We start from the raw sequence: 27,951 nt of genomic DNA on the forward strand, positions 1-27,951 counted from the left end.
GGCTGATTAGCCAACAACAACGTTCATTTGGTTGCAGCTAGCTAGTTGCGATTATCCAGTGTTAAAAGTCCAGTGATTCAGTGATTCCGGCAGAAAATCCGATAGGTTCTGGGTCGATAACTCGTTGTGCAGACAGTGCAGACTGGCCAATAATAGTCCAGGCTAGAGCTGGTGTAACAGGTCAAAGAATTACAGATTTTTGCAACCGTTCATTTTCTATTTTTTATTTTATTTTGTGAGTTGATTTCACCAAAATATTGTATTGTTCAGCATTTCGTGTAGTTTACAGATATTGGGAGAGTTAGTTGTGTAAGTGCGCCCTCTAGAGTGTTGGTTTGGTTATATGCGGAGTTGTCTCATGCTTTTCTCAGTCTGCATTCTACTCGACTGAGAGAGGTATGTGTTCACTTCGGCGTGATATAAACTTGATATACCTGTTAAAACTAAAACGTTTCAGTGCACATAGTAACTTGTATGTATATTATATGATGAGTGTACATACATTTAATCAAGCTGTGTCGTGAATTTAGCTATTTTTGAGAGTTTGAGAAATTGCTAACTTAGCTAACCTCGTGTTTTGTTTAGCTGTAAGTTAGCAATCGTCATTCTATCCTCTTGTGTTGAAGCCCACGTTTCAGTTGTTTTTTTTATGTTAGGCGGATTCTGGTCGAGGGTAGAGTTTTGAACATTTTCTCTCCTTGATGTTGAACAGATTGAGAGAGTTGTACACAATAAAGTGCCTTCAAGTACGCCAGTGTATTGTCTTCAGTGCACCGGAACACAACGCAGTAGTCGGCAACGAGCAGACCGCGCCGGCTACATTGGTGCCGTGACCCGGATATCTTCGCTTCAGATCATCGCCAGGGTGATCGCCGGTGGTTGCTGTGACGAGTAGGAACCTCTTCGGAACGTTGACAAGTATAAGGGCAAACATTAATGTGTAAATTGTAGCTCTTAATTGCTTACCTCAGCTACTTCTATCATTAAAAAATAATAATTCATATTCACATGTTCTGGTGATTCACATATCATTACCATAGTCTATTACAACTTTCAATTTTTTTTAAAAAAATGACTGATGGTAAGGATGCGCAGACACCATTTAGTGTTGGAGATGCTGCAGGGGTAAGCCTGGGGAGGGGCAGGTTTATGAGTAGGGTGGAGAGCACGCCGGTTAGGGGTGCTGGTATACTAGGCAGACCTGTATCTCGTCCACACGCTTACGCACTGATGAATATTCCCCCGCACCACACATGCGTAGCTTAAGAGATGCTCCAGACATTGCAAGCAGCGTTAGTTCAGTGGGCCGTCCTGCATTTTCATACACTCACACCCAAACAGATGAACATTCTCCACGTCAGCCAGTGTCTAGTTCACATGTGAGTTCTGCAGACCTAGGGAGTCTCATCACACAGTTAGCTCATGAAATAGGAGAGAACATTGCTAGCCAATTACAGAGATCTGTTGGTAGTGCAGATAACCAAACCACTCCTACGCCTAGCCTGAACTTAGGATATGGACAGTCTGATTTGAACATGACAGGAGTAAAGTTAGTCATGAAGACAGATGTCAAAGAGCCGCCGTACTTCAGGGGTGATGGAACAGACAAACACACAGTGCATGAGTGGGAAGAGATTATGAGCGTTTACCTGAATAAGAGGGGTATACACCCGCAAGAGCACTCCCAGGAGATAATGTCAAGACTAATGGGAAAGGCTAGAGACATTGTTAAAGTTACCCTGCGCAGCATGCCATCGCTGCAGCCAGCTGAGAACTCCAAGCTCGTCTTTGATATTCTGAAACAACATTTCAGTGAGTTAACCTACTCCTCTATGCCTTTAGCAGATTTCTATAACACACTTCCTCTGGCCGGAGAAAGTCCCATGGACTATTGGATACGCTTGAACAAGGCTGTGGATGTCGCAGATGAGTGTCGGAGAAGGCAGGGGCGAAACATTGAGGACCCCTCTCACGAAGTCACAATGATGCTGGTGAAACACTGTCCCGACCCCGCTCTTGCAAGTGTCCTAAAGTGCAAAACAGCTGAAAAGTGGACAGCAAATGAGATTCAGGAACACCTCGTTGAACATCAGAGAGAGGCTAGAACAATGTGTCAAGCCAAATCTTATCGGCCAAAGAACATTGGTGCACATGCTCAGGCATTAACCACAGAGACAGTCGCTGCTGAAAACCCAACAGACCTTACTGGTTACCCAAAGGCAATGGGGCTTCCATCCTCTCCTCAGACAGAGAGCCTCTGCATGCAGTCTCTCATTGGCTTGCTGAACTGTGTGCTAGAGCAGACGGCACACACAACAGCAGTCGTGCCACCAAGCAGGGGGCCAGTAGCCATTGTTCAGAGTAGATGTAAAGTCTGTCAGTCTGCCGAACACTCAACTACTGCACACTGTAGACAGGCGAACCTCTGTATGGGCTGTTACAAGCCCGGCCACTGGAAGAGAGAATGCCAACAGCGCCGGCCAAGAATTAACGCTCAGCCACAGTTAGCGCACACACCACCTAACTCTGAGCAAGGTGGAGCCAGTTTAAACTAGATAGCTCACATACGGAAAGGGGATGTGTGAGCGTTGAAGATTCAACCCTTGAAGAAAGTGAAGAATTGAAGGAGATGTATGTCAATGTCTGTAAAGCAATGTCTGATAATTGCAGCGGTAATTGTTCAGAATATTCGCAGAGTTGAGACGTTCAGTGAGTTATTTCACGCACTGGTGACAGTTAATGGCTGTGCTCAGTTGCAAGGGCTCCTCGATACAGGCTCAATGGCCTGCACGATAAGTGAAGAGGAAGAGCAGAGACTACTATCGGATAGCGTCTTGACCCCACATCAAGAACTCTCACAGCATATCATCCTTGTTGGCTGTGGAGGAGTACAAGTGCGCCCCAAGTGCATGTATGACATGGAACTAAGTCTGTATGGGGTAAAGTGCATGGTCCCAGTTCTGGTGATCACTGGTCAGAAAGACGACATAATAGTAGTCACCAACATGTTGAAACGTGTACTGCATCAGCTGAAAAACGAGAACAGTTATTGGACACTTATCTCGAGCAACACAAAAGGGCCTCCAGATGGCGAACAGTTTCTAGAAATGATGACCAGTCTCACAAGATGGAGGGGTGAAGATGTCCCAGGAAAAGTAGGGACAGTGAAGCTAACTCAGGCGGTGACTCTCCTTCCCAAACAAGAGTACCTGCTGTGGGGAAGACTGCCAAGTAATATGCCCAAGTCACCTGGGAGTACAGTTATGGTGGAGCCTACAACCTCCAGGTGTGTGCCTCGGGGCATTATGTTGGGGAGAGTGGTAACACCGCTATGGGGAGATGGCTGGACTCCCATGAAAATCACTAATATCTCAGACAAACCACTCACACTGAAAAGGAACAGCAAGCTTGCGGATGTCTCTACTTGTGTTGCAGCTGAAGATCTCACACTGTTCCAGGGTTCCTGTCAGAGTGATGCTGGCTCTATTAGAGTGACTCATGTGAAACAGGACGACAACGGTGACCTGAAAGACAGACTGCAGAAGTCTGGTCTAGGAAATGTCGACATTGATCATTGTGAAGCGAGCCCCTCCACCAAGCTCCAACTTGTGACATTGCTGGAGAAATATCAGGATATATTTTCAAAGCATCATCTTGACTGTGGAGAAGCCAAGGGCTTTGCCCATAGGATCCGCCTCACTGACGACCGTCCCTTCCGTCTTCCATATCGCAGAGTGCCGCCAGCCCACTATCAAAAGCTGCGCCAAGTTCTCACCGAGATGGAGGAACAGGAAATCATACGGAAATCAATGAGTGAATATGCTTCTCCACTCATGATGGTTTGGAAGAAAAATGGCGACCTCCGGATATGCACAGACTTTCGATGGCTGAATGCAAGAACTATCAAGGATGCTCATCCTTTGCCCCATCAATCGGACTGCTTGGCTGCCCTTGGCGGTAATGCTGTCTTCAGCACCATGGACCTCACGTCTGGATTTTTAACTTGCCCATGCATGAGGAGGACAAAAAAGTATACCGCCTTCACAACACCATTAGGCCTGCACGAGTATAACAGAATGCCACAGGGGCTTTGCAACAGTCCAGCGTCCTTCATGAGGATGATGCTGAGTATCTTTGGCGATCTTAACTTCAGCAGTCTCTTGTGCTACCTAGATGATCTCTTGATATTTGCCCCCAATGAACAGCAGGCCCTCAGCAGATTAGAGGTTGTTTTCCAGAGGCTACGGGAGCACAATCTAAAGTTGAGTCCAAAAAAATGCCATCTGTTGCGGAGATCTGTGAAGTTTCTCGGACACATCGTTGACAGTGACGGTGTTGCTGTTTACCCAGAGAAGGTCGAGGTCATCACCAAAATGTCAAAGAGGGACTTGATGGAAGATGATGGCTGCACTCCTTCAGTTCACAGAGTGAAGTCGTTCCTGGGGATGGTATTTTTATTACCAACACTACATACCAAATTGCTCCTCCATCGCAAAACCCCTGTTTGCTCTCACAGCTGGCCAGAAACGGAGAGGAAAGGCCGGGAAGTACAGTCAGAATGCGGGAGTCTACAGAAAGCTCAAACCTGCGGATTGGACCCTTGACTGCGATTCCGCTTTCGCCGGCCTTAAGGGGAAGCTACTGAATTGTGTGGTCCTTAGCCATCCAGACTTTTCTAAGCCCTTGGTTCTGTCCATTGATGCGTCTCTTGATGGCCTTGGGGCAGTTCTGTCCCAGATACCAGAAGGAGAAACGAAGGCACGCCCGATCGCCTTTGCCAGCAAGACCCTCACTGGCTCACAAAAGAGGTATCCTGCTCATCGACTGGAGTTCTTGGCGCTCAAATGGAGTGTTTGTGAAAAATTCAGCCACTGGTTGAAAGGCCACACTTTTACAGTGTGGACCGACAACAATCCTTTGACCTATATAATGACCAAACCAAAACTTGACGCTTTCGAACAGAGGTGGGTGGCAAAGCTTTCCCCATACACCTTCAGTATCAAACACATTCCTGGGGTAAAGAACATTGTGGCAGATGCCCTGAGTAGAGATCCGTTTGCTAAATCAGTGAGCCAAAGGTTGATCAGTAAGCCCTATGAAAGTCTTTTGGCCGAGGCGGAGGGAACCAAAGAGGAGAAAGTCCAAGATCTCTTCCGGAGTAAGACCCAGTGTCTCCAGGCACATGATGCAGGGTGCTGTGTAACTATGGACCCCACTCAAGACAGGCTGGCCGGCAGTCAAGAACCCTCTCATGTGAAATCTGCTTGTGAAGCTCATGTAGAGTGGGAAAGGGGAGCAGAGATAAGAGCAACACAGTTTCTCAATGTTCTTCCCCAGGCGGTGCCCTCAGAACAAGACACACTTCCAGCCCTCTTCATCGGCGAGCTGAGGCACAGCCAGGAAATAGATCCAGTTATCAGGGAAGTCCTGCCACTCATTCAGAGGGGTGAGCCACCACCTAGGCGAGGGAGGAGGAGGTTAGCTCTTACGACCCAGACACTGTGCAAGCAGTGGCATCATCTAAAAGTCCAGGACGGAGTCCTATATAGGGTAACCAAAGACCCATTAAGCAGAGAGAAGAGGTATCAGTTTGTGCTGCCTGCTAGCTTGAAGGCCAAAGCTCTCGCTGGTGTGCATGATTTCGCTGGGCATCAAGGGCAGGCTAGAACAGCACACCTCGCCCGACAGCGTTTCTTCTGGCCACAAATGGGAAGAGACATCAAGGAATATGTGAAATGCTGCCAACGCTGTATCCTTGCAAAGACCCCTGAACCAGCTGCCCGAGCTCCCTTGGAGAGCATTCGCACTTCGGCACCCATGGAGCTGGTGTGCATTGATTTTTGGAGTGCTGAGGACTGTAAGCAAAGATCTGTCGATGTGTTAGTCATAACAGACCACTTTACAAAATTGGCTCATGCCTTTCCCTGCATAAACCAAACTGCAAAGCAAATAGCAAAGAAGTTATGGGATAACGTATTCTGCATCTACGGTTTCCCAGAGCGAATACATTCTGATCAAGGGGCCAATTTTGAAAGCAAACTCATAGCTGAACTCCTCAGCCTCACAGGGATTATGAAAACACACACAACAGCATACCATCCCATGGGAAATGGGCAAACCGAAAGGTTCAATAGGACACTTGGCAGTATGTTGCGTGCCCTACCCCTGACAGCTAAGCAACACTGGGTCCAACAGATACAGACTTTGACTTTTGCGTATAATGCCACCACTCATGAAACAACTGGATATCCTCCATTCTATTTGATGTATGGTCGAGTCCCCAGACTCCCAGTAGACATGGTCTTCAAACAAGTCTTGAGGGATCCAGTCGTGGTGAATTATAAGACCTATGCAGAGAAACTGATGGCGAACCTCCATGTGGCTGCCGACATAGCTCAGCAGCATGCGAGGAAAGGACAGCAACATCAAGCTGATGGCTACAACAAGAGAGTTCGTGGAACCCACTTGAACGTTGGCGACCGAGTTTTGTTAGCTAATAAAGCAGAGAGAGGGAAGAGGAAGTTAGCGGATAAGTGGGAAGCCACTATGTATACCATCATAGATCGGAACCCTCAGACTCACGTTTACAAAGTCAGAGACGAAAGTGGGAAAACAAAAGTTGTTCATCGGAATTTGATGTTGGACTTGAGCTTCTTGCCCATGCCAGAACTAAGCGATGAAGAGACGAATGGGGCTGCCTCGGATGTGGCTAGTGAGTTTCAGCCTCCTTCTGTTGATGCTTTGAGTGGCCTAGCAGTAGATGCTTCTGAGGACCGTACATGTTCGTGGTTAAACGCATCCTCTGACTCTGAGTCTATTGGAGAAGCTGATGAGTCTGAGATGGAGAATGAGATGCCCCACTCTCTGTCCAGGAAGTCTGTTCAACTGACACCCACGAGAGCCCAGTCTAAAGAGGTCAGAGGCCAAGGGGAAAATGAATACTCACCTGTGAGATACTTGTCAGATTCCAGTGACCTCCCTGATTTGCACATGACTGACACTGACTCTGTTGCCCAATTGATGTTCCTGACTTAGATGAGACAGGGTCTTCGGACGTCAATTCACCTGTTACACTGACTGATAGTCAGATACCCTCCCAAGTACAAGGGTTTGAAAGTCAGGTTGTCAGAACACGTACTGGCAGGGTTGTTAAGGCAGTCGATCGCTTGATAGAGAACATGGTGCAAAAACCACTCACCAAGGGTTTTGTTACAGGAGTCAGAAGGTCACTGTCTTTCCGTTCTTTATTTTAGATACATTTTTGAGATTAAGATATTTTTCTTTATTACCAGTAGTATGACCTGGGTCATGAGATGTTCATATTGGAGGGAAAGTGTTCCAAGATCTCATATGGTGTATAAGGCATCATATTCACTAGAAGGGGCAGTAGCCTGATCAACTGCTGTTTTCTTTTAACTTACTTTGTAAGTAGCTTTATGCGCTGTATATGGGAAATGGAGTCCCAGGGCTATCTTGGACCAAGTGGACAAGAGTTTTATTCTATATGTTTTTGGTTATTTTCCACCCTCGACGTGCGAAGGATTTTGGTGAAATTAAAGAGGGGTGAATGTAACAGGTCAAAGAATTACAGATTTTTGCAACCGTTCATTTTCTATGTTTTATTTTATTTTGTGAGTTGATTTCACCAAAATATTGTATTGTTCAGCATTTTGTGTAGTTTACAGATATTGGGAGAGTTAGTTGTGTAAGTGCGCCCTCTAGAGTGTTGGTTTGGTTATATGCGGAGTTGTCTCATGCTTTTCTCAGTCTGCATTCTACTCGACTGAGAGAGGTATGTGTTCACTTGATATAAACTTGATATACCTGTTAAAACTAAAACGTTTCAGTGCACATAGTAACTTGTATGTATATTATATGATGAGTGTACATACATTTAATCAAGCTGTGTCGTGAATTTAGCTATTTTTGAGAGTTTGAGAAATTGCTAACTTAGCTAACCTCGTGTTTTGTTTAGCTGTAAGTTAGCAATCGTCATTCTATCCTCTTGTGTTGAAGCCCACGTTTCAGTTGTTTTTTTTATGTTAGGCGGATTCTGGTCGAGGGTAGAGTTTTGAACATTTTCTCTCCTTGATGTTGAACAGGTATGTATTCCCTATATCAGGTTAAAAATATGTGTTCATTTAAAATGTTTTCATGTATTGATTAGTGTTTAATGGCACTGAAAAGCTCAAATGTGAAGGATTACATGTTGCTTCGTGCATATTACTGTATGTATTACCTATTTGAAAGATGGTTTATGTCATGTTGCACAGTATTAATGTAAAGGCTAAAAGCTCAGAGTTTTTGGCAGAGATAACATGCAATATGACACATACAAAAGATATACACCAGATGCAATGTTTATTTTCCAATTATGTTGTATTTTATTCCTTGGATTTTTGAATGTGATTATACTCAGTCTGCATTCTACTCGACTGAGAGAGGCGGATTCTGGTCGAGGGTAGAGTTTTGAACATTTTCTCTCCTTGATGTTGAACAGATTGAGAGAGTTGTACACAATAAAGTGCCTTCAAGTACGCCAGTGTATTGTCTTCAGTGCACCGGAACACAACGCAGTAGTCGGCAACGAGCAGACCGCGCCGGCTACACTTGCTGGTAGGTAGTGCAGGCCACGGACAATGGAGAAAAGCCGCTAATGGTGGCTAATAGCAAGTAGCTAGTTAGCTGGTTACCTGCCTACTCCCGTCCGGTAGACAGAGAGATAGATAGCCAGGGATAGCTCAAGGCTCAAGGCTAACTGGTGCTACGGGGGCAGTGGTGATTAGCCTACAGCAACATCCATTCGACATCCATTCGGTTGCGGCTAGCTAGATCCGGTGTTAAGGTCCAGTGATTCAGTTATTCCGGCAGAAAATCCAATGTTCTGGGTGAAAACCGCTAATGGTGGCTAATAGCAAGTAGCTAGTTAGCTAGTTAGCTGGCTGGCTAGTTTCAACTGGAGATTCTAGATAAAGGTGAGTAAATAATAGAATCTGTTCCACATTGAGTGAGGCGGGTTGCAGGAAAGTATATTTAGTAGAAAAGTGTGATAGGGAAATATATATACGTAAAATACATTAAAAAAAACACCAAAAAAAACAGGCTATTTACATGGACACACAAGAGAACCCGACCGCACTGCTACGCTTCTTCCTTGCTGAGCGGCCTTTCAGGTTATATCGATATAGGACTCGTTTTACTGTGGATATGGATACTTTTGTACCTGTTTCCTCCAGCATCTTCACAAGGTCCTTTGCGGTTGTTCTGGGATTGATTTGCACTTTTCGCACCAAAGTACGTTCATCTCTAGGAAACAGAATGCGTCTCCTTCCTGAGCGGTATGACGGCTGTGTGTTCACATGGGGTTTATACTTGCGTACTATTGTTTGTACAGATGAACGTGGTACCTTCAGGCGTTTGGAAATTGCTCCCAAGGATGAACTAGTCTTGGCTGATTTCTTTTGATTTTTCCATGATGTGAAGCAAAGAGGCATTGAGTTTGAAGGAATGCCTTGAAATACATCCACAGGTACACGTCCAATTGACTCAAATGAAGTCAATTAGCCTATCAGAAGCTTCTAAAGCCATGACATCATTTTCTGAAATTTTTCAAGCTGTTTAAAGGCACAGTCAACTTAGTGTATGTAAACTTCTGACCCACTGGAATTGTGATACAGTGAATTATAAGTGAAATAATCTGTCTGTAAACAATTGTTGGAAAAATTACTTGTGTCATGCATAAAGTAGATGTCCTAACCGACTTGCCAAAACTATAGTTTGTTAACAAGAAATTTGTGGAGTGGTTGAAAAACGAGTTTTAATGACTCCAACCTAAGTGTATGTAAACTTCCGACTTCAACTGTATATATACAGTGAGGGAAAAAAGTATTTGATCCCCTGCTGATTTTGTACGTTCGCCCACTGACAAAGACATGATCAGTCTATAATTTTAATGGTAGGTTTATTTGAACAGTGAGAGACAGAATAACAACAATAAAATCCAGAAAAACGCATGTCAAAAATGTTATGAATTTATTTGCATTTTAATGAGGGAAATACGTATTTGACCCCACTGCAAAACATGACTTAGTACTTGGTGGCAAAACCCTTGTTGGCAATCACAGATGTCAGACGTTTCTTGTAGTTGGCCACCAGGTTTGCACACATCTCAGGAGGGATTTTGTCCGACTCCTCTTTGCAGATCTTCTCCAAGTCATTAAGGTTTCGAGGCTGACGTTTGGCAACTCGAAGCTTCAGCTCCCTCCACAGATTTTCTATGGGATTAAGGTCTGGAGACTGGCTAGGCCACTCCAGGACCTTAATGTGCTTCTTCTTGAGCCACTCCTTTGTTGCCTTGGCCGTGTGTTTTGGGTCATTGTCATGCTGGAATACCCATCCACGACCCATTTTCAATGCCCTGGCTGAGGGAAGGAGGTTCTCACCCAAGATTTGACGGCACATGGCCCCGTCCATCGTCCCTTTGATGCAGTGAAGTTGTCCTGTCCCCTTAGCAGAAAAACACCCCCAAAGCATAATGTTTCCACCTCCATGTTTGACGGTGGGGATGGTGTTCTTGGGGTCATAGGCAGCATTCCTCCTCCAAACACGGCGAGTTGAGTTGATTTTGGTCTCATCTGATCACAACACTTTCATCCAGTTCTCCTCTGAATCATTCAGATGTTCATTGGCAAACTTCAGACGGGCCTGTATATGTGCTTTCTTGAACAGGGGGACCTTGTGGGCGCTGCATGATTTCAGTCCTTCACGGCATAGTGTGTTACCAATTGTTTTCTTGGTGACTATGGTCCCAGCTGCCTTGAGATCATTGACAAGATCCTCCAGTGTAGTTCTGGGCTGATTCCTCACCGTTTTCATGATCATTGCAACTCCACGAGGTGAGATTTTGCATGGAGCCCCTGGCCGAGGGAGATTGACAGTTCTTTTGTGTTTCTTCCATTTGCGAATAATCACACCAACTGTTGTCATCTTCTCACCAGGCTGCTTGGCGATGGTCTTGTAGCCCATTCCATCCTTGTGTAGGTCTACAATCTTGTCCCTGACATCCTTGGAGAGCTCTTTGGTCTTGGCCATGGTGGAGAGTTTGGAATCTGATTGAATGATTGCTTCTGTGGACAGGTGTTTTTTATACAGGTAACAAGCTGAGATTAGGAGCACTCCCTTTAAGAGTGTGCTCCTAATCTCAGCTCGTTACCTGTATAAAAGACACCTGGGAGCCAGAAATCTTTCTGATTGAGAGGGGGTCAAATAATTATTTCCCTCATTAAAATGCAAATCAATTTATAAAATTTTTGACATGTGTTTTTCTGGATTTTTTTGTTGTTATTCTGTCTCTCACTGTTCAAATAAACCTACCATTAAAATTATAGACTGATAATTTCTTTGTCAGTGGGCAAACGTACAAAATCAGCAGGGGATCAAATACTTTTTTCCCTCACTGTATATATATATATATATATATTCTGTTTGCATCTTAAATACACTGCTCAAAAAAATAAAGGGAATACTAAAATAACACATCCTAGATCTGAATGAATGAAATAATCGTAATAAATACTTTTTTCTTTACATAGTTGAATGTGCTGACAACAAAATCACACAAAAATTATCAATGGAAATCAAATTTATCAACCCATGGAGGTCTGGATTTGGAGTCACCCTCAAAATTAAAGTGGAAAACCACACTACAGGCTGATCCAACTTTGATGTAATGTCCTGAGCCACTTGTGTGGGTTGTAGACTCCGTCTCATGCTACCACTAGAGTGAAAGCACCGCTAGCATTCAAAAGTGACCAAAACATCAGCCAGGAATCATGGGAACTGAGAAGTGGTCTGTGGTCACCACCTGCAAAACCAGTCCTTTATTGGGGGTGTCTTGCTAATTGCCTATAATTTCCACCTGTTGTCTATTCCATTTGCACAACAGCATGTGAAATGTATTGTCAATCAGTGTTGCTTCCTAAGTGGACAGTTTGATTTCACAGAAGTGTGATTGACTTGGAGTTACATTGTCTTGTTTAAGTGTTCCCTTTATTTTTTTGAGCAGTGTAGTTTTATTTTACAACTAATATCAGTTCCAAACACACACAATTATATACAACTCTTTGTCTGCACACATTGTTAAAATCTTGCTCTAATTTGTACGCTTCCTAAGCTGTTGTGCTTGTACAGCAGGCTATACATTGCACATCTTATTTCAGTCTCTGTTACCAAAGAAACAGTAAAATATACAGCATAGACAAAGTCCGAAAATTGTCAAGACACAAGAGCAAAAAGAGATGCAGAGCTATGAATAGCCATATTGCAGAGGAGGGTAGAGGGAAAAAAACTAATAACCATAGGTCCTCTTTGGCCAGCAGTCCTCTGGCAGACTAGCCAAGAGACAATTTCTTAAAATAATGAGCACAAACATTGGTTGTATGCTGTAATGTCCAGACAGCTTGTAGAATGAGCTCCACAGTGTGTTCACATGCAATGAAATCACATAAAACCACATGTCAAAATAATGCTCATTAGGTGATGATACTTTCTATGTAAACACAATATAATGAAGGAGAGGGGTGGGGTTTGCTGTTTCCATGGCTGCCAGGTCTCAATATTATAGGTCTAGAGATACCCTCTGGTTAGTAACACCTAACTTTCAGGTCACAAGAAATGCGTAATAAACACAAAGCTGAATCTTTTAGTAAACTGTGTCAGGTTGTCTTCAAAATCTCTGGTCCATATCAATATTGTATTTACAGTCAAATTAAATAAACAGTACATCAAGTAGTAGTACATTCAGTGTCGACATTATGTAGTGTGATTGCTGTGTTGTGTACGTTTTGGACTGTAAAGCAATCACTAATTTCTCAGATGTAAACACATGTAGCATAAGAGATGCAACCAAAAAGGGAGAGTTGAGTTGAAGGGCTCAGCGTTACCATGCAGCAGTAATGTTCCAGTTTATTTATCTGGTCTCTGTGGGGCTCCAGATAGCTGCTAACGTGTCACCTCCAAGCCCCAGAGAGGCTCGACTTCCAGGGCCTGCTGTGTGCTGATGTCAATCCCCTGGGTCTGGGACACTGCCTGCTCAGCATCACTCTGCATCCTCTCAGGTCTCTCCCTGCCCTGTGGGTACTCAGTCTTAGGCCCTCCAAAGTCTGGCCATGGCCCTGGCCCTGCTGACTGCCCCACCAGAGGTAGGGATGAGTTCAGTGTGTGGACAGGGCTGGAGCCGACCAGGTCATTCTGCCTGGCTCTGTTGAGAGAGCCCTGCCCCTCGGTGGTCTGGTTGTGCGTCTGGTTGTATGTTGGGCTGACAGACGTGTAGACCCCAGAGTGAGAGCTGAAGGTGGTGTGGAGCTGTGGTTGGCCGGTAGGCGTCAGTGAGACATGGATAGGTGTTGGGGAGCTGGACGGTGAATGGCTGCGGTCAGAGTTGACCTGGACACTCAGGGAGGGGTGGGACTGGCTGAGGCTGCCTGGGGAACATAGGGGATGAAAGGTACTGATGATGGGGATGGAGGCTTTGTACTTAACCTGACCAGGACCCGCACCTGGGAGTACTGGGAAGGCAGAGCTGAGGTCCAGAAGAGATGGCCCAGTCCGGCCTTGGGAGTGGCCCATGTAGGGAGAGTTGGGTGTAGTTCTGGAGGTCTGGAAAGGCCTGTACTGGGCTTCAAGTCCCTGACCAGTGGTTCTGCCTCTGTCCGAGCAGCATGGATGTAAACAGGATGACCTGGGATTGGACGTCTGGTGAAGGTGCTCAATCTCTACCTTCTGACCCATGGCGAGACCTCTGCCCTGGGGGGGGCACCCCACTGTAGGCCCACACATTCCTGGCAGGGTGGCTGAGGGGGTCATGTTGGAGGTGAGATGGGTGAGGTCCAGCGGGCATACTGAAAGGCACCTGTGTCTGCCAGTCGTTGGCAGCAGTCATGTTGCTGCTGGGGTTGGGGTTGGGGGCCATCTGCAGGCCGTAAGGATAGGTGGAGATGGCAGAGGGGTAATGAAACATGGTCACATGGGCCTGCAGGAAATGCATCATCTCGTGGAGCTCCTTGGTCAGGTTGGACACCTCCTGGTTAAGGGTATTCATCTGGAAAATAGATGGCATGCAGAAGAATGAAAGCTACAATCTGTTGCTTGGTTGAATAGTAAGTAATCCAAGGCAGGAGACGTAACAGTTAGAGTTCTATTGTCTCTTTTGTATGAGGTCTTTCTAGGTCAGAAATGGTGGAAACCAAAAACAAGCACAATTATAAATTATCAGTCAGTGTTACGCAAGCGTTCAAATCTGGAGCATCTCCAATTTAACAATCCTACATTTTATTTGAGGAAAAATGTCTTTAAATGTTCTCTTGCCTACATAGCCTGAGTGTTGTATTTAATGCTGAAAGTGTGTCAGAGATGGCCTGTTTTTAGACACTCTTTAGGGTACAGAGAAAGTAGAGTACTGAAAATAAAGTGGGAGAACAAAAAAGTTTGTGTCTCTTGAGCTCTCTCTACCTAGATGGAGCATATCATTAATTTATCAGTTCATTGATGCATCATTATGTTGGTTTATGTGTCAGTTTATTCCGTCAATGTGATCGTATTTTCATACCTCTTTGTTTAGCTGGCCGATATTCTGTCTCACCTCCTCTGTCTCCAGAAGTAAGTTGGCGCTCACCTGGAATGGGTCTATGAGGGGGATGGGATGGACAAAGATGGATGAGATCACTGCTTTCACAACCCCACTCCAACATACAGTACATTTACATTTACGTCATTTAGCAGACGCTCTTATCCAGAGCGACTTACAGTTAGTGAATGTGACATACATAATTTATTTATTTATTTTATTTTTCATACTGTCCCCCCTGTGGGAATCGAACCCACAACTCTGGCGTTGCAAACGCCATGCTCTACCAACTGAGCTACATCCCTGCAGTACTCTGCTTATACCATTTCATTTGTATGCATAGCCTACTTGTACTGCTTCGGATCATCCTAAAACAGCAATTTTCTGACCAATCAATTCAGTATCCTTGCCTAAAACATTTGTCTATTTACTGTTAGAAAACCACTGTTAGAAAAACATTGTTTTTTGTAGTTAAACCATTGTTTAACCTGTGAGACCATTACCTTTGCTATTGGTCTTTGCCTCGCCTTGTTCCACATTGAAGTGAAATGACTGCCCATTATCCTCAATTCCATCCACAACCCTAGAGGAGATAAGAAAGAGTGGTTCATACTTAAGTGGGTTATGATTAAATATGAAGTAATTTTCAGTTAAATAAATTGAACTGTAATCTGTCTTTGCCATTATTACCAGGTAAATCCATTGGAAAATGTGATTTACATTTTGGTTAATGGTTATAGTCTTACAATCCTACAAACCTTAGGTTCAGGTACTGGGCTAATGAAATACAAACATTTGTCATTTTGATTGACCGTTATGTCTCATTACTCACCTGGGGCTGAGGTTCAGAGGGCTGACACAATGTAGGGAAGGTATGAGCAGCTTGGCTGGCCTATGGCACGAGCTGTGATATGTGACCATGGTGGGCACAGGGGTGGGAGTAACCTCCTTACTGGAAGGCAGCTGAGGGGAGGGGCTACTGCCTCTGCAGCCCTGGGCTGGGTAGCGGCAGAGACGAAGCGCACTGACATGACGAAGCTCCTCCCCCAGCAGGCTGCTGAGGCCGGGGTGGCAGACAGGGCTGCTCAGGCCATGCATCAGGAGCAGCCGTTCTTGGTGGGAGGCACCAGTGGGACAGCGGCCCATGTCCTCACCAGACTCCACATCTTCTGCCTCCACAATGAAGGGAAGCTTGTGGTCCTTATCAGCTCGCTCCTGAGTGGCAGAGGGTGGGAGAGGAGAGGCATGAGTAACAGGTTCTCTGTAGGACTCACAAACAACCAGTGGAGGAGGAGAGAGAGTGTGGAGTGATACACACAGAGTTTGATTAGATTTTAGCTGCCGGTCATGGGCAGCAGGGGCGTCATGCACCCCAAAAATCTGAGGGGGCACAGAATACGTGAGGATAGCTGGGGGGTGGCCTGGTGGGGGGATTGTTGGATAATTTTTATATATAGCATTTTGTATGAAGTTGGCTTTAGCTAGCCAGCTAGATAGGTTCCCAACCTCATAACTAGCTATCAAGCCATTTCAGACTATCAATCAAGTTAGAGTAACTTATCTAACTATCTTAGCTGGCATGCCTGCTGGCAAGGTTGGTAGACTTTAGAAAACCAAGCAATTACTAAATGTACTGAATAATCTGAATCTTTTACTCAGATTTTAGCAGAGATGCAGAGAAGCATATTTAGTTTCTTTAAAAAAATAACCACCAGACCGGTCAAGAGGTACGCTTAGATATAGAAAAAGACTTTGTTTAAATGTAATCTGGCACTTTATGCTAATATCATGATATTTGTGTATTAATTACGATGCCATGATATGTGCTTGTATTGATGATGTGTGTTATGATCCCATGTACTGTGTTGTAATTTGGATGTAATATCCTAGGCATGTTAGTGCAGTATATTGAGATGTGTGATTTACAACAGTCAGAATAACACACTCTGGAATGTGTAGAATAGAATTAGGCATAATGATTATGGCTGTCGATTGCAGGAACAATAGGGTCCAGCCCCCCTCCGGACCACTCCCCCTCCATCTTCACCTACTTTGTGCCCCCTATAAAATAATGGGTGCATGACTGTCATGTCTCCTCCCGTTACTCCCCTCCAGCGCTCTGATTTGCCAGTCTACTGAGCCACCGGTCTGAGCGCACCACCTCGGCAACACCGGAATGGAAACCCAACGCACCCTAATTACCTCCAGCGCACCTGTACCTCATCATCTCATCACCACCCCTATATAGCCCTGGACTGTTCAGTGTTGTGTTGTGTGTGATTGTTAGTCTTGTGTCGTGTACTCGCTCTTTGTTGTTCTCTTGCTCAGTGTTAAGTAAACCTTTACATTGTTGATTCCTGCGTCTGCATCCTGCCTCTTCGTATCCTCAGTACTTGTCACAGAATCACACACCAATCACGAAAATCCTCCTGGAGTTTCCCAGCACCTCGACCAGCAGCAGATTGCCCAGCTGAACACTGCCATGCAGGAAGTGCTCCAAACGCTGCATAAACTGACCATCGCTCCGGTTCCACCTCAGGGAGCGGCAAGTGCACCCAGTCCACCTCCTCCTGTGCTATCACCAACGTCTGAGGGACCCCTCGCCCTGGTGGAACGCTGTGACGGGAAAACGACGAAATGTAGAGGCTTCCTGCTACAGGTTTCACTGTATCTGGCGCGTCAGCGTGGGGCATCTCCTTCGGACCAAGCCAGGATAGCGCTGGTGATTTCGCTACGAAAGGGAAAGGCGCTGGATTGGGCCACGGCAGTCTGGGAAGGAGGTGAGGCCGCGGCGCTTCCCTACTCCACCTTCCTCGCTCGGTTCAGGGCGGTGTTTGATCATCCCACGGAGTGAAAGGACGGGGGTGAGCGTCTCCTCCGGCTGGAATGAGTGTGCTCTGCACACGGCCTTCAGGAGAGGCTTCCGGGAGGACATCACGACGGAACTCGCATGTCGGGACGACGAGATGGACCTTGATACCCTCATCGCCACATCCATTCGTCTTGACGATATGTTGAGAGACCAACAGCGTTCCCAACACCACCCAGCGCCTCGACGCTCACCCCATCTGAGCTATGGAAACCGCCCTGCCTCCGAGTCCTCACCCATGGAGGTGGGCAGCACCCCCTACACCACCACAGATCTCCTGGCGGCTCCCTATCTAGGTGGTATGACTCCCGTCGCCGCTCCATGAGTGTTCTGTCATCACCGGTCACCAAACCATTGTTTTTAGTTCCCCTAACGGTGAATGGTTCTTCCTTCTCTTCGCTTTCCACATCAATGATAGATTCCGGTTCAGCGGGGAACCTTATTGATAGGGAGCTGTTCTCTGAATGGGGGTGGCCCACCGTGCCACTGCCTTCTCCACTACACGTCACCTCGCTGGACAATAAACCACTTGGATCAGGCACCATTACGCACCTCACTCTCCCCATCACCATTCCCACACTACCGGAGCACCACGAGGAGCTGTCCTTCCACATCGTCACGTCACCCCTTCACAGGATCGTATTGGGATTGCCCTGGCTCAGACTACACAACCCCACCATCAATTGGATCACCACGAGGATCACAGCCTGGTCCCCCTCATGCCGGAGGACCTGCCTGCCGCTGGTTTGTTGTTCCACGTCAGTGGAGAGTCCGGAGTCCGCCCTCCAGCCCAACAAACCACATGAGTACACAGATCTCTCTGATGTCTTCTCTGCCTCCAAGGCTAAGTGTCTCCCTCCTCCCAGGCCCTGGGACTGCGCCATTGACCTGCTGGAGGGACAACACCCCGCGACGAGTCGCATTTACTCCCTCTCCATAGCGGAGACTGAGGCCATGGAGAAGTATGTGGCAGAGACCCTGAAACAGGGGTTCATCAGACGCTCTACCTCTCCTGCCTCCGCCAGCTTCTTCTTCGTGGCCAAAAAAGACGGAGGATTGAGGCTGTGCATTGACTACCGGGGGCGAACGCAGTCACCTCCAAGTACCGCTACCCCCTCCCTCTGGTTCCGTCGGCCATCGAGCAGCTGCGAGGGGCCCGGTACTTTACCAAGTTGGACCTGAGGAGTGCCTACAACCTGATCCGAATCCGGGAAGGAGATGAGTGGAAGACAGCATTCAGCACTACCTCAGGCCACTATGAATACTGCGTCATGCCCTACGGCCTCGCCAACGCACCTTCCGTGTTCCAGTTCTTCGTCAATGACGTGTTCCAAAACATGCTGAGTAGACAGGTGGTGGTGTACATCGACAATATCCTGATCTACTCGGCTACGTTCGAGGAGCACGTCAGGGACGTCCGAGCGGTCCTGCCCCGCCTCCGGGAACACAGCCTGTTGGTAAATGGGGATTCCACCAACCGGCCATCTCCTTCCTGGGATACAGGATCAGTCCTCAGGGGGTGTTCATGGAACGAGCGAAGACGGACGCCGTCAGGTCATGGCCAGTCCCCACCACCATCAAGGGCCTACAGAGCTTCCTGGGCTTCGCAAATTTCTACCAACGTTTCATCAGGTCCTTCAGCTCCATAGCCGCCCTGCTCACCTCTCTCGTTAAGGGTGGTCCTCAGAAGCTGGCCTGGAACCCTGAGGCTGACGCTGCCTTCAAGAGGCTGAAGGAGAGGTTCACCACAGCGCCCCTCCTAAAACACCCAGATCCAGCTTGTCCTTTCATCCTGGAGGTGGATGCATCTGAGGAGGGCGTGGGTGGGGTCCTCTCCCAGCGGCAAGGTAAGCCAGAGAAAATGTATCTCTGTGCCTTTTTCTCTAAAAAGCTTACCCCCGCAGAGAGGAACTATGGAGTTGGAGACAGGGAGCTGTTGGCGGTGGTTCTCGCTCTGGAGGAACGGAGACACTAGCTGGAGGGCGCAGTCCATCCATTCCGGATCACTGACCACTGGAATTTGGAGCACATACGGGCAGCAACACGGATGAACTCGTCAAGCCAGGTAAGCCCAATTTCTTGCTTGCTTTCAATTTATTCTGTCCTACCGCCCAGGATCCCAGAATGTGAAAGCCGACGCACTCTCCAGGATGCACCATACCGGAGAAAGGAAGGATCTGGGGGGGTCCTATCCTGCCTCAGTCTCTCATCGTGGCACCTGTCGTTTGGGATGTGGACGAAGACATCCGCCTGGCGGCTCAGGCGGACCCAGCGCCTGCCAACGCCCCTCTGGGGCGCGTGTATGTCCCCACCTGGGTCCGTGACCACCTGCTGATCTGGGTGCACACCACCCTTAAGGCAGGGCACTCCAGTATTATGCGCACCCTACATTCTCTCTCACAAAAATACTGGTGGCCCACCTTGGCTACTGATGTCTCCCGCTATATCAACTCCTGTTCCATATGTGCCCAAACGAAGACACCTCGGAACGCCCCGGCAGGCAAACTAGTTCCTCTCCCAGTGCCTCAGCGACCTTGGTCACACCTGTCCATAGACTTTTGTCACCGACCTCCCAGGTTCTGACTGCTTCACAACAGTCCTGGTGGTCGTAGATCGGTTCTCCAAATCATGCCGTTTTTTGCCACTAACTTGTCTTCCTTCTGCTCTCCAGGTCGCTGAGGTCCTGTTCCAACAGGTCTTCCAGCATTATGGACATACGGAGGACATCGTCTCGGACCATGACCCCCAATTCACCTCCCGAGTGTGGAAGGCTTTCCTGGAGAAGATCGGGACCACGGCCAGCCTTACTTCCGGGTATAGGCCCCAGTCGATTGGGCAGGTGGAGCGCATGAACCAGGAGCTGGGGAGGTTTTTTCGTTGCCACTGTCAGGACCCGCAGGGTGAGTCGGCAAGGTTTCTTCCCTGGGCAGAATATGCCCAGAACTCCCTCGTTCACTTCTCCACGGGGCTCACTCCCTTCCAGTGCATCCTGGGGTACCAGCCGGCCCAAGCCCCTTGGACACCCAGCCAGACCGATGCGCCCGCTGTCGACGAGTGGTTCCGCAGGGCCGGACAGGTCTGGGACGCCGCCCATGTCCATCTCCAGAGGGCCATTCGTCGGCAGAAGGACCAAGCCGACCGCCACCGCAGTGAAGCCCGTATTCCAGCCTGGTGATCGTATCTGGCTGTCCACTAAAAACCTCCCTCTCCGCCTGCCCTGCAAGAAACTGAGCCCCTGGTTTGTGGGGCCGTTTAAGGTCCTCTGGCGGAAAATGAGGTATCATACCGGCTGCTCCTTCCCCCTCACTACCATGTCTCACCCACTTTTCATGTGTCTCTTCTCAGGCCGGTGGTTCCTGGTCCTCTGGCGTGTGCGGTGAGGGACCTGCTGGACTCCAGGTTCCGTGGGGGATGGCTCCGTTACCTGGTGGACTGGGAGGGGTATGGTCCTGAGGAGCTGGGTTCCGGCTGGGGATGTTCTGGACCCCAACCTAATTCAGGACTTCCACCGTCGCCACCCTGAACGGTCCGCTCCTCGTCCTCGGGGTCGTCCTCCTGGCCGGCGACATCCTGCGGCGGGAGACGCGCGTCTGGGTGGGGGCGGTACTGTCACGTCTCCTCCCATTGCTCCCCTCCAGCGCTCTGATTCGCCTGTCCACTGAACCACCGGTCTGAGCGCACTACCTCGGCAACACCGGAATGGAAACCCAACGCACCCTAATTACTTCTAGCGCATCTCATCACCACCCCTTTATAGCCCTGGACTGCTCAGTGTTGTGTGTGATTGTTAGTGTCATGTTGTGTACTCGCTCTTTGTTCTTCTCTTGCTCAGTGTTAAGTAAACCTTTACATTGTTGATTCCTGCGTCTGCGTCCTGCTTCTTCGTATCCTCTGTACTCATCACAATGACGCCTCTGGTAACAAGCGATTGTGTCATTTCCTTCTAATAGCTTTGAGTCAGTGCTGTTCCTCTCCCTTAGCGGCAAACACAGGAAATTAGGTGCATTGAGGCGAACTGCCTGCTTGGCATTTTCAGTAATAGTCAGATTATTTAGCTGTTATGACCTCGTGGCTTATAATCGCTATTCCTCAGAGTACATTTTTTTCTGTCAGATTTGTATTATTTTTGTATTTTATTGCTACCAGTCAATTTTCACATTCTGGTAAATTAATTTTGAGAGAATCGGTTAACTCCCACGCACAATGTAGAAACAATAACACATGGACACACATGTCATAGAAACACACATGCAAGCGCGCACGCACAGACACACACACACACACAAACAAACACCACATAAAGGCATACGCCCACTCCAACACCCACTCAAATACAAAAAAATACAAGGACAAAATCAGCCTCACAGAGATACAGCCTCACAGAGATACACACTAATGACAGCCATTTGTTAAGCTCTCAATAAAGGTGGGAAAATGGGGCTGTGAGAGTTGCAATCTTACTTCTTTCAGAGTGAAGTCTGCAAATGTGCTAGATTAGAACATTGCGTTCAGCCTTTTATCAAGTTATATGTTCACCTGAGAGGGCAGGGCAATAGTTCAGGGACCAGAACCCTCATATCAACCTCAATCATTTAAATGTCACTGTCCCAAACAAAATATTCAAATGCTTTGAAAAATGGAATGATGAGTCACAAAGCCTATTCACATCTCAAGGTATAAATATTTCATTTGGGCATTTAGCTTGAAAGATTATGGCTATGACTGCAAATGTTCTGAGTTCTGAATTGTTGATAATGTGAAGCTGTGACTTTTTAGATATGTTGGCTGTGGCTGTAAGAGCATCCCTGAGTCATCTGTCAGTAGCAGACTGACAGGTCATAGTTATTACCCGCTGTGGTATAGTAATAAAGAGCCACACATTTACCTGAGAGAGCCGAGGGGACCGTGAGAACCTTGTCAGCCCCTGGAAAGTGAGTCAGAATGAATCACAATTCCATTACAGTTTACACAGGCCACATAGAGTAAAGTGTGAGTGATTGATTGAGTGAATGACTGAGCATGTGTGGTTCTCACCTCTGCCTCGCTGCCCTCTCTCAGGTTGTAGGTGAGGTTGTGGTGGATATCAGAGCTGAAGCGACTGCCATACTCTGGGTAGAGGCCCAGGACCTCCCTAAGGGCTCGGACACTGATGTGCTGCAAGTCACAGTAGGTCAGAGCCTTCACGTCCGCATTGGTCTTGATCACCTGGTCTTGCCCTGTCAGATCTGCCCCAATCAGATCACCTTTGCCTAGAGACAAACGATCCAATTAATAATTTGAATTGATTTGATACAGTATAATGACAACATCCATTTTGCTGAGATAGCAACTGAGGGATAAAGACAACTCCCTATTCCCTATAGAGTGCACTACTTTTCTGGGCCAAAGTATTGCACTCTAAAGGGAATAAGATTCCATTTCAGATGCTGCCATAGAGTTGATAACAGAGACGGAACACCAACACGAGAGAAAGAAAAAGGAAGGTATAAAAAGAAAGTGTACTCCAGAACAGGGAAGGGAGATGTCTAAGACGTACCCAGGATAGCAAGGACCATGCCGTCCTTCAGCACCTCTAGAGACCCAGAGCAGACAAAGTAGTTGGCCTGCAACGCGTCCCCCTGGCGGATGAGGTACTCTCCCGGGGCGCAGAACGAGGTCTTAATGTGCAGGGAGAGGGAGCGCAGACACCCCCTACTGGCCCGCTCAAACACTGGCAGCTGTAGGATGTCCTTGTTCAGGTGCATGGCGATATCCGCACGCAGTTCGTCTGGGAAGTCATGTAGCAGCTGCCAGGAGGAGAGAGGGAGGACTTCAACACCCACAATGCAATGGTTTTGTATCAGATTGCAGAGGTACCAGAGATGGACAGTGGTGTCGGAGGATCAAGGCTAAAGGAATGCTCTTGTCAGATGAGATGACAGACAGTAGAAACCAAGTTCAAGCCTATGAACACTGTGTGGACAGCCAATCAACAGTTATTCACAAACATGTATTAGATTTATTGTTGAAACACACACAATTCTCAGTGAGTATACAGTATCTTGTATTTTGTGTTGGACTCTAGCTGTATTTTGGCTAGTGGCTACACACTTCAATGTACAGTAGTTGTTTTCATGCAAGCCTTCTTAGATGACTCAAATCTCTACATATAATGTGCACTGTAGGTCTGTTTCACTAGTGCTAGCCTGGCAGTAGCACCAGCTAAGAGGTGTTAGAAATCTGCGAGTTCTCTGGATCCTTCATAGCGTCTGTTGTCACGCCTTCAGCAGAGAATAAATGATGAAGCTGATGATGAGAGGGTGTAAATGAGTACCATCTTTTCTATTCCTATCTCTGTAGTCTATAATGAAGGGAAATATTGTATTAACTTAATTGTATTTATTCAAGGTAGCCCAATTGAGACAGGGGCTCATTCCCAATGTTCTCCTGAGTACAAACATTTTCTCACAAACAGGAAGAAAAATGTACATTACAAATAAAACAAATTACCTCAACACCACAATTTCAACAAATAATACTCTAGAATCAATCGAAACAACTGCAATCCTCAATGAATGAGTCCTAAACTGCTGTAGCGACACCAGGGAATCAAGATGCAAGGAATTTTGTAGGTTATTCCAACAATGGGGAGCAATTTTAGCCAATACTAGGTCTAAGCCCATCACTGTGAACAAAATACTACTTTCTAAAATAACCAATCTAACCTCAGTGGGAAGACTGAGAGCAGATTGGGAAAGAAAGGTGGCGATGACCTAGATGTAAGATTACATGTCTGATTTAGAATCTTCCACCACACACAGAGACACGACTAGACCACGAGACCATCTATGTCTGAATGTGACAATACACACCCACATTGTCAACACCATCTGAAAGAAAGACCTTGGCAGTGATACAAAAGATGACTTTAGAAAATTAACTAACTCCTCCCAATGTAAGGTGTACTTTCTCTGAAAGGCTATTTATTTACATCAGAAAATATATAAAGACCAGTCTGTCAGTACAGTATGTTTGTGTACCCTAATGGCTGCATCCCAATTTTCCATCCTTATCCTAAAGTGTGCACTTGCCTACTCCCCATCAGAGATTTGAAAGCATTGGATTGTTGTAATCATTGGCCAGAGTTTGTTTCCACCATTGTTAAATACATAGTATCATGTGACCCACCTCATTAGCGTTGATGCCGTTGTTGACAGACCAGGTGGTCTGGAAGTACTCCAACATCCTCTGTTTCAGCAGCTGGGGCAGACGGTGCACACGGATAAAGTCCTTGAGGTCCTTCATACGCGTGTGGTAGAGTGAGCGCCGAGAGTACATGCGCTGGATGATGGCCGTCACGTTACCGAAGACCACTGCATGCATCAGGGCTGCAGGTCGGACGAGGAACAGGAAACATGGGGGTCAAGGAGTGTTACAAGATTACTCATTTCTGCACATACATATGCAGAAGAGAGTCATACCCAGCCATCACCATGCCTTGAGATGTTTTAAGACTTTTCTTAAGAGATCTGTGAAGATATCTCGAGACATCTTAATACATGTCTTGAAAGAATGAAGATAATACTGCTAAAGATTTCTTAAAAACAAGTGTCTTCAAGAAGTCTTAAGACAGCTTGTGTCTCAAGGCGTCTACTAACACTGCCTCTCTTCCAATGAACTTACCCCCCATGAGCATGATGCAGATGGAGAAGATCTTTTCGGCGTCTGTGTTGGCACACACATTGCCAAAGCCCACACTGGTGAGGCTGCTCAGTGTGAAGTAGAGGGAGGCGATGTAGGCACTGGGCATGGAGGGGCCGCCCATCGTACTGTTGATGTACGGGGTCTCCAATCGCTTCCCCAGCTCCTGCAGCCAGCCTGGAGAGGACAGCCGGGGAGAGAGAGAGAGAGAGAGAGGGGGGGAGAGAGAGAGAGAGAGAGAGAGAGAGAGAGAAATATGCTTTAAGAGGGTGTTATGGAGGGAGATGGACTGAGAGACCAGTTCAGAAGTATTCAGGCCTGTCCAGGGATCATGTGTGCAGAGGGGCCATAGCATCTAGCCGTCAGGCAAATTAAATGAGTTGCTGTGTAACAGATACATGTAGAGGGAACAGTGCTCACACATGGCTGCTTCCCTATAGCAAGCCGAGGAGCTCGCCAAAGGGAAACATTCTGTTCATGTGTCTGCTGTGTGAGAGTGGTCCAACAACCACAAACAAACACAAACAAACAGGTGCTCACCTATGTCCCAGGTGACAGGGTCGCTGCTCTCTATCTCCTTGCGGCCAATGACGTACCAGACGCAGGCCATCCAGTGGGCGAGCAGGGCGAACACAGACATGAGCAGGGTCAGGACCACAGCACTGTACTGGGAGTAACGGTCCAGCTTCTGTAACAACCGCAGCAGCCGCAGCAAACGCACCGTCTTCAGGAGGTGGACCAGGGAGGTCTGGACAGGAGGTAACAAACAGGTTTACATGCAATGATTCATGTAGAAATGACCATTTGCAACGTGACGTGTTAAGGTCAAAAGAGGTTAGAGAGTTGAGTCATAGTCTGGTTAAACTTGTCAGACATTATATACAGTCAATCCAGACAATCTATCCTCTGTACTGAACTGATATCTCCAAGGGCACGCTCTAACTGAGATACAGTGAGAAAACATTTCTCCTACCACTCCAATATCCCACCTTCCCCAGAGACTAAAGATACATTCATCCATAAAGAACAGCACATCTCTTGGAAAGCTTGAAAAACAAATGATTGGTGGAAAAGGGGTAGTTGAACAGTATCACAACTCAGAAGCCCAGGTAAGATGAAGTGAGAAGGCTATTGGAATGAGATTTAAACAGTGAGACAGAGAGAGAGTGATGGGGAGTGCAGCCTGTGGATAGGGGGAGGGACACTAGAGAGGAGGAAGGAGCAGCTCAATAAAGCATGGAGGTGGCAGACCTAATCGTTACAATTCAATGCTCAGGGGAAATAAAGAGGACCAACAACACATTTTAAGAGGGAAAACAATTATTCTGGGAAGGGCTATTGAACATGCACTGTCTGTTCAAAAGATAGGATAGGGAAGTGCACATACACGCAACGCCAGACGCCCATGACGCCCATACATGCACAGTCATGACACCCCTACAAACTCACCACTGTGATGTTGAAGGCATAGAGGAGGTCAAAGGGCAGAGCAGCAATGAGGTCTATAAAGAACCAGGTGCCACAGTAATGGAGGTAGATGGAGCGGGCATCGTACACCACCTGACCCGACTGACTCACGTAGGTGGTCCTAAAGTTCAGGATGATATCTGGGGAGGAACACGGAGAAAACCCAGCAGAACATGAGCAAAATAACTTATTTTATTATCATATTTTATCCTTTACTCAATTACACAACAAGTGTGTAAAGTGAGTGGATAGGCTACATTCCAGCATTGTTCCAGGTGAGCTGTATATGCTAATTATGGCATGACACCAATGATTTAGAATAACACAGGATGTGATGCTAATTTTGTACATGAATGTCACTGTACATAATTACAATTTCCTCAACTTAAAAAAGTCTGAGCCCCATCACAGCTGTTTTAGGATCACACATCACTAATTGTGGCTCTAAATGTGAGTTGTAACCAGGGATGACACAGACACCATGATGAGTGGCTGATGAAGGTGGGTGAGAGAGTACAGTCAAATGTGACCTATTTCCAAGGAAACCACCCATACGTGGGTGAGAGAGTACTGCCACTGCGGGAAAGCACTATTATTGATCAACTTTATTCCAGAGGAGCTAGCTGCTGGTGCCAATTAATTTAGCCACCGGAGTGATATGCCATTTACCATTGGAGTACTATGTTGCCACTCTCAGTACTGTTATACCACAGTATGTTACCTAGAATGAAGAGCATTTCCACGGCGATGTCACTGACAATGGTGCTGCGGGAGTCACAGTCATTGTCGTCCTGGTGACTGACAAAGCAGACATTGAAGGGCACGGTGACCGCCACGTAGAAGGTGGCCAGGAGGATCAGCCAATCCCACAGGGCCTTGGACACGCTGTAGTGGAGCAGGATGAAGCGGGACTTCTGCACCGCCGCCACCTTGTACTCTGGGAGAGAGGGCTTCTGGAATACACTCTGCAGGGAGACAGGGGCCAAGGGTCACAGGTCATAGGTCCCAGGTCACAGACAAAGCCCAAAACACTGCACTGGCACAGTGGCACTTGTACCTATGATTACATCTCAAGAATGCACTGAAACCTAATGGCCCTAGATACATCAAAATCAGTGTATGCAGCTCTCACTTGGCCACAATCCAAACTCCACAAACAAGAAACATCTTAAGGGTTCAATGGCATCTTTTCAAGACAGAAATAACCAGCATGCAATTAGTGGTCATTGGATCACATGAGTAGTAGCAGCAGCAACAGTAGCAGGTCATCTAACAGGCCTGGGGATCAAATGGAACCTTATTTGACTGTACA

At 47.0% G+C, this 27,951-nt stretch overlaps 1 protein-coding gene across 1 annotated transcript in view; it reads right to left on the reverse strand.

Moving 5' to 3' along the window:
* Positions 1-12,105: 12,105 nt before the first annotated feature.
* Positions 12,106-27,951, reverse strand: part of LOC121569583 (potassium voltage-gated channel subfamily H member 4) — a 29,266-nt gene continuing 13,420 nt past the window's right edge. Inside the window, 13 exon segments of the mRNA XM_041880673.2 lie at positions 12,106-13,870; positions 13,872-14,098; positions 14,606-14,682; positions 15,127-15,206; positions 15,456-15,838; positions 22,378-22,416; positions 22,527-22,741; positions 23,029-23,278; positions 24,660-24,859; positions 25,155-25,349; positions 25,713-25,920; positions 26,622-26,779; positions 27,361-27,604. Coding sequence (XP_041736607.2) covers positions 13,000-13,870; positions 13,872-14,098; positions 14,606-14,682; positions 15,127-15,206; positions 15,456-15,838; positions 22,378-22,416; positions 22,527-22,741; positions 23,029-23,278; positions 24,660-24,859; positions 25,155-25,349; positions 25,713-25,920; positions 26,622-26,779; positions 27,361-27,604 — 3,147 coding nt within the window. The 3' untranslated portion in view covers positions 12,106-12,999.

Source organism: Coregonus clupeaformis, chromosome 30 (assembly GCF_020615455.1).
Source record: "Coregonus clupeaformis isolate EN_2021a chromosome 30, ASM2061545v1, whole genome shotgun sequence".
NCBI classification, from domain to species: Eukaryota; Metazoa; Chordata; class Actinopteri; order Salmoniformes; family Salmonidae; genus Coregonus; species Coregonus clupeaformis.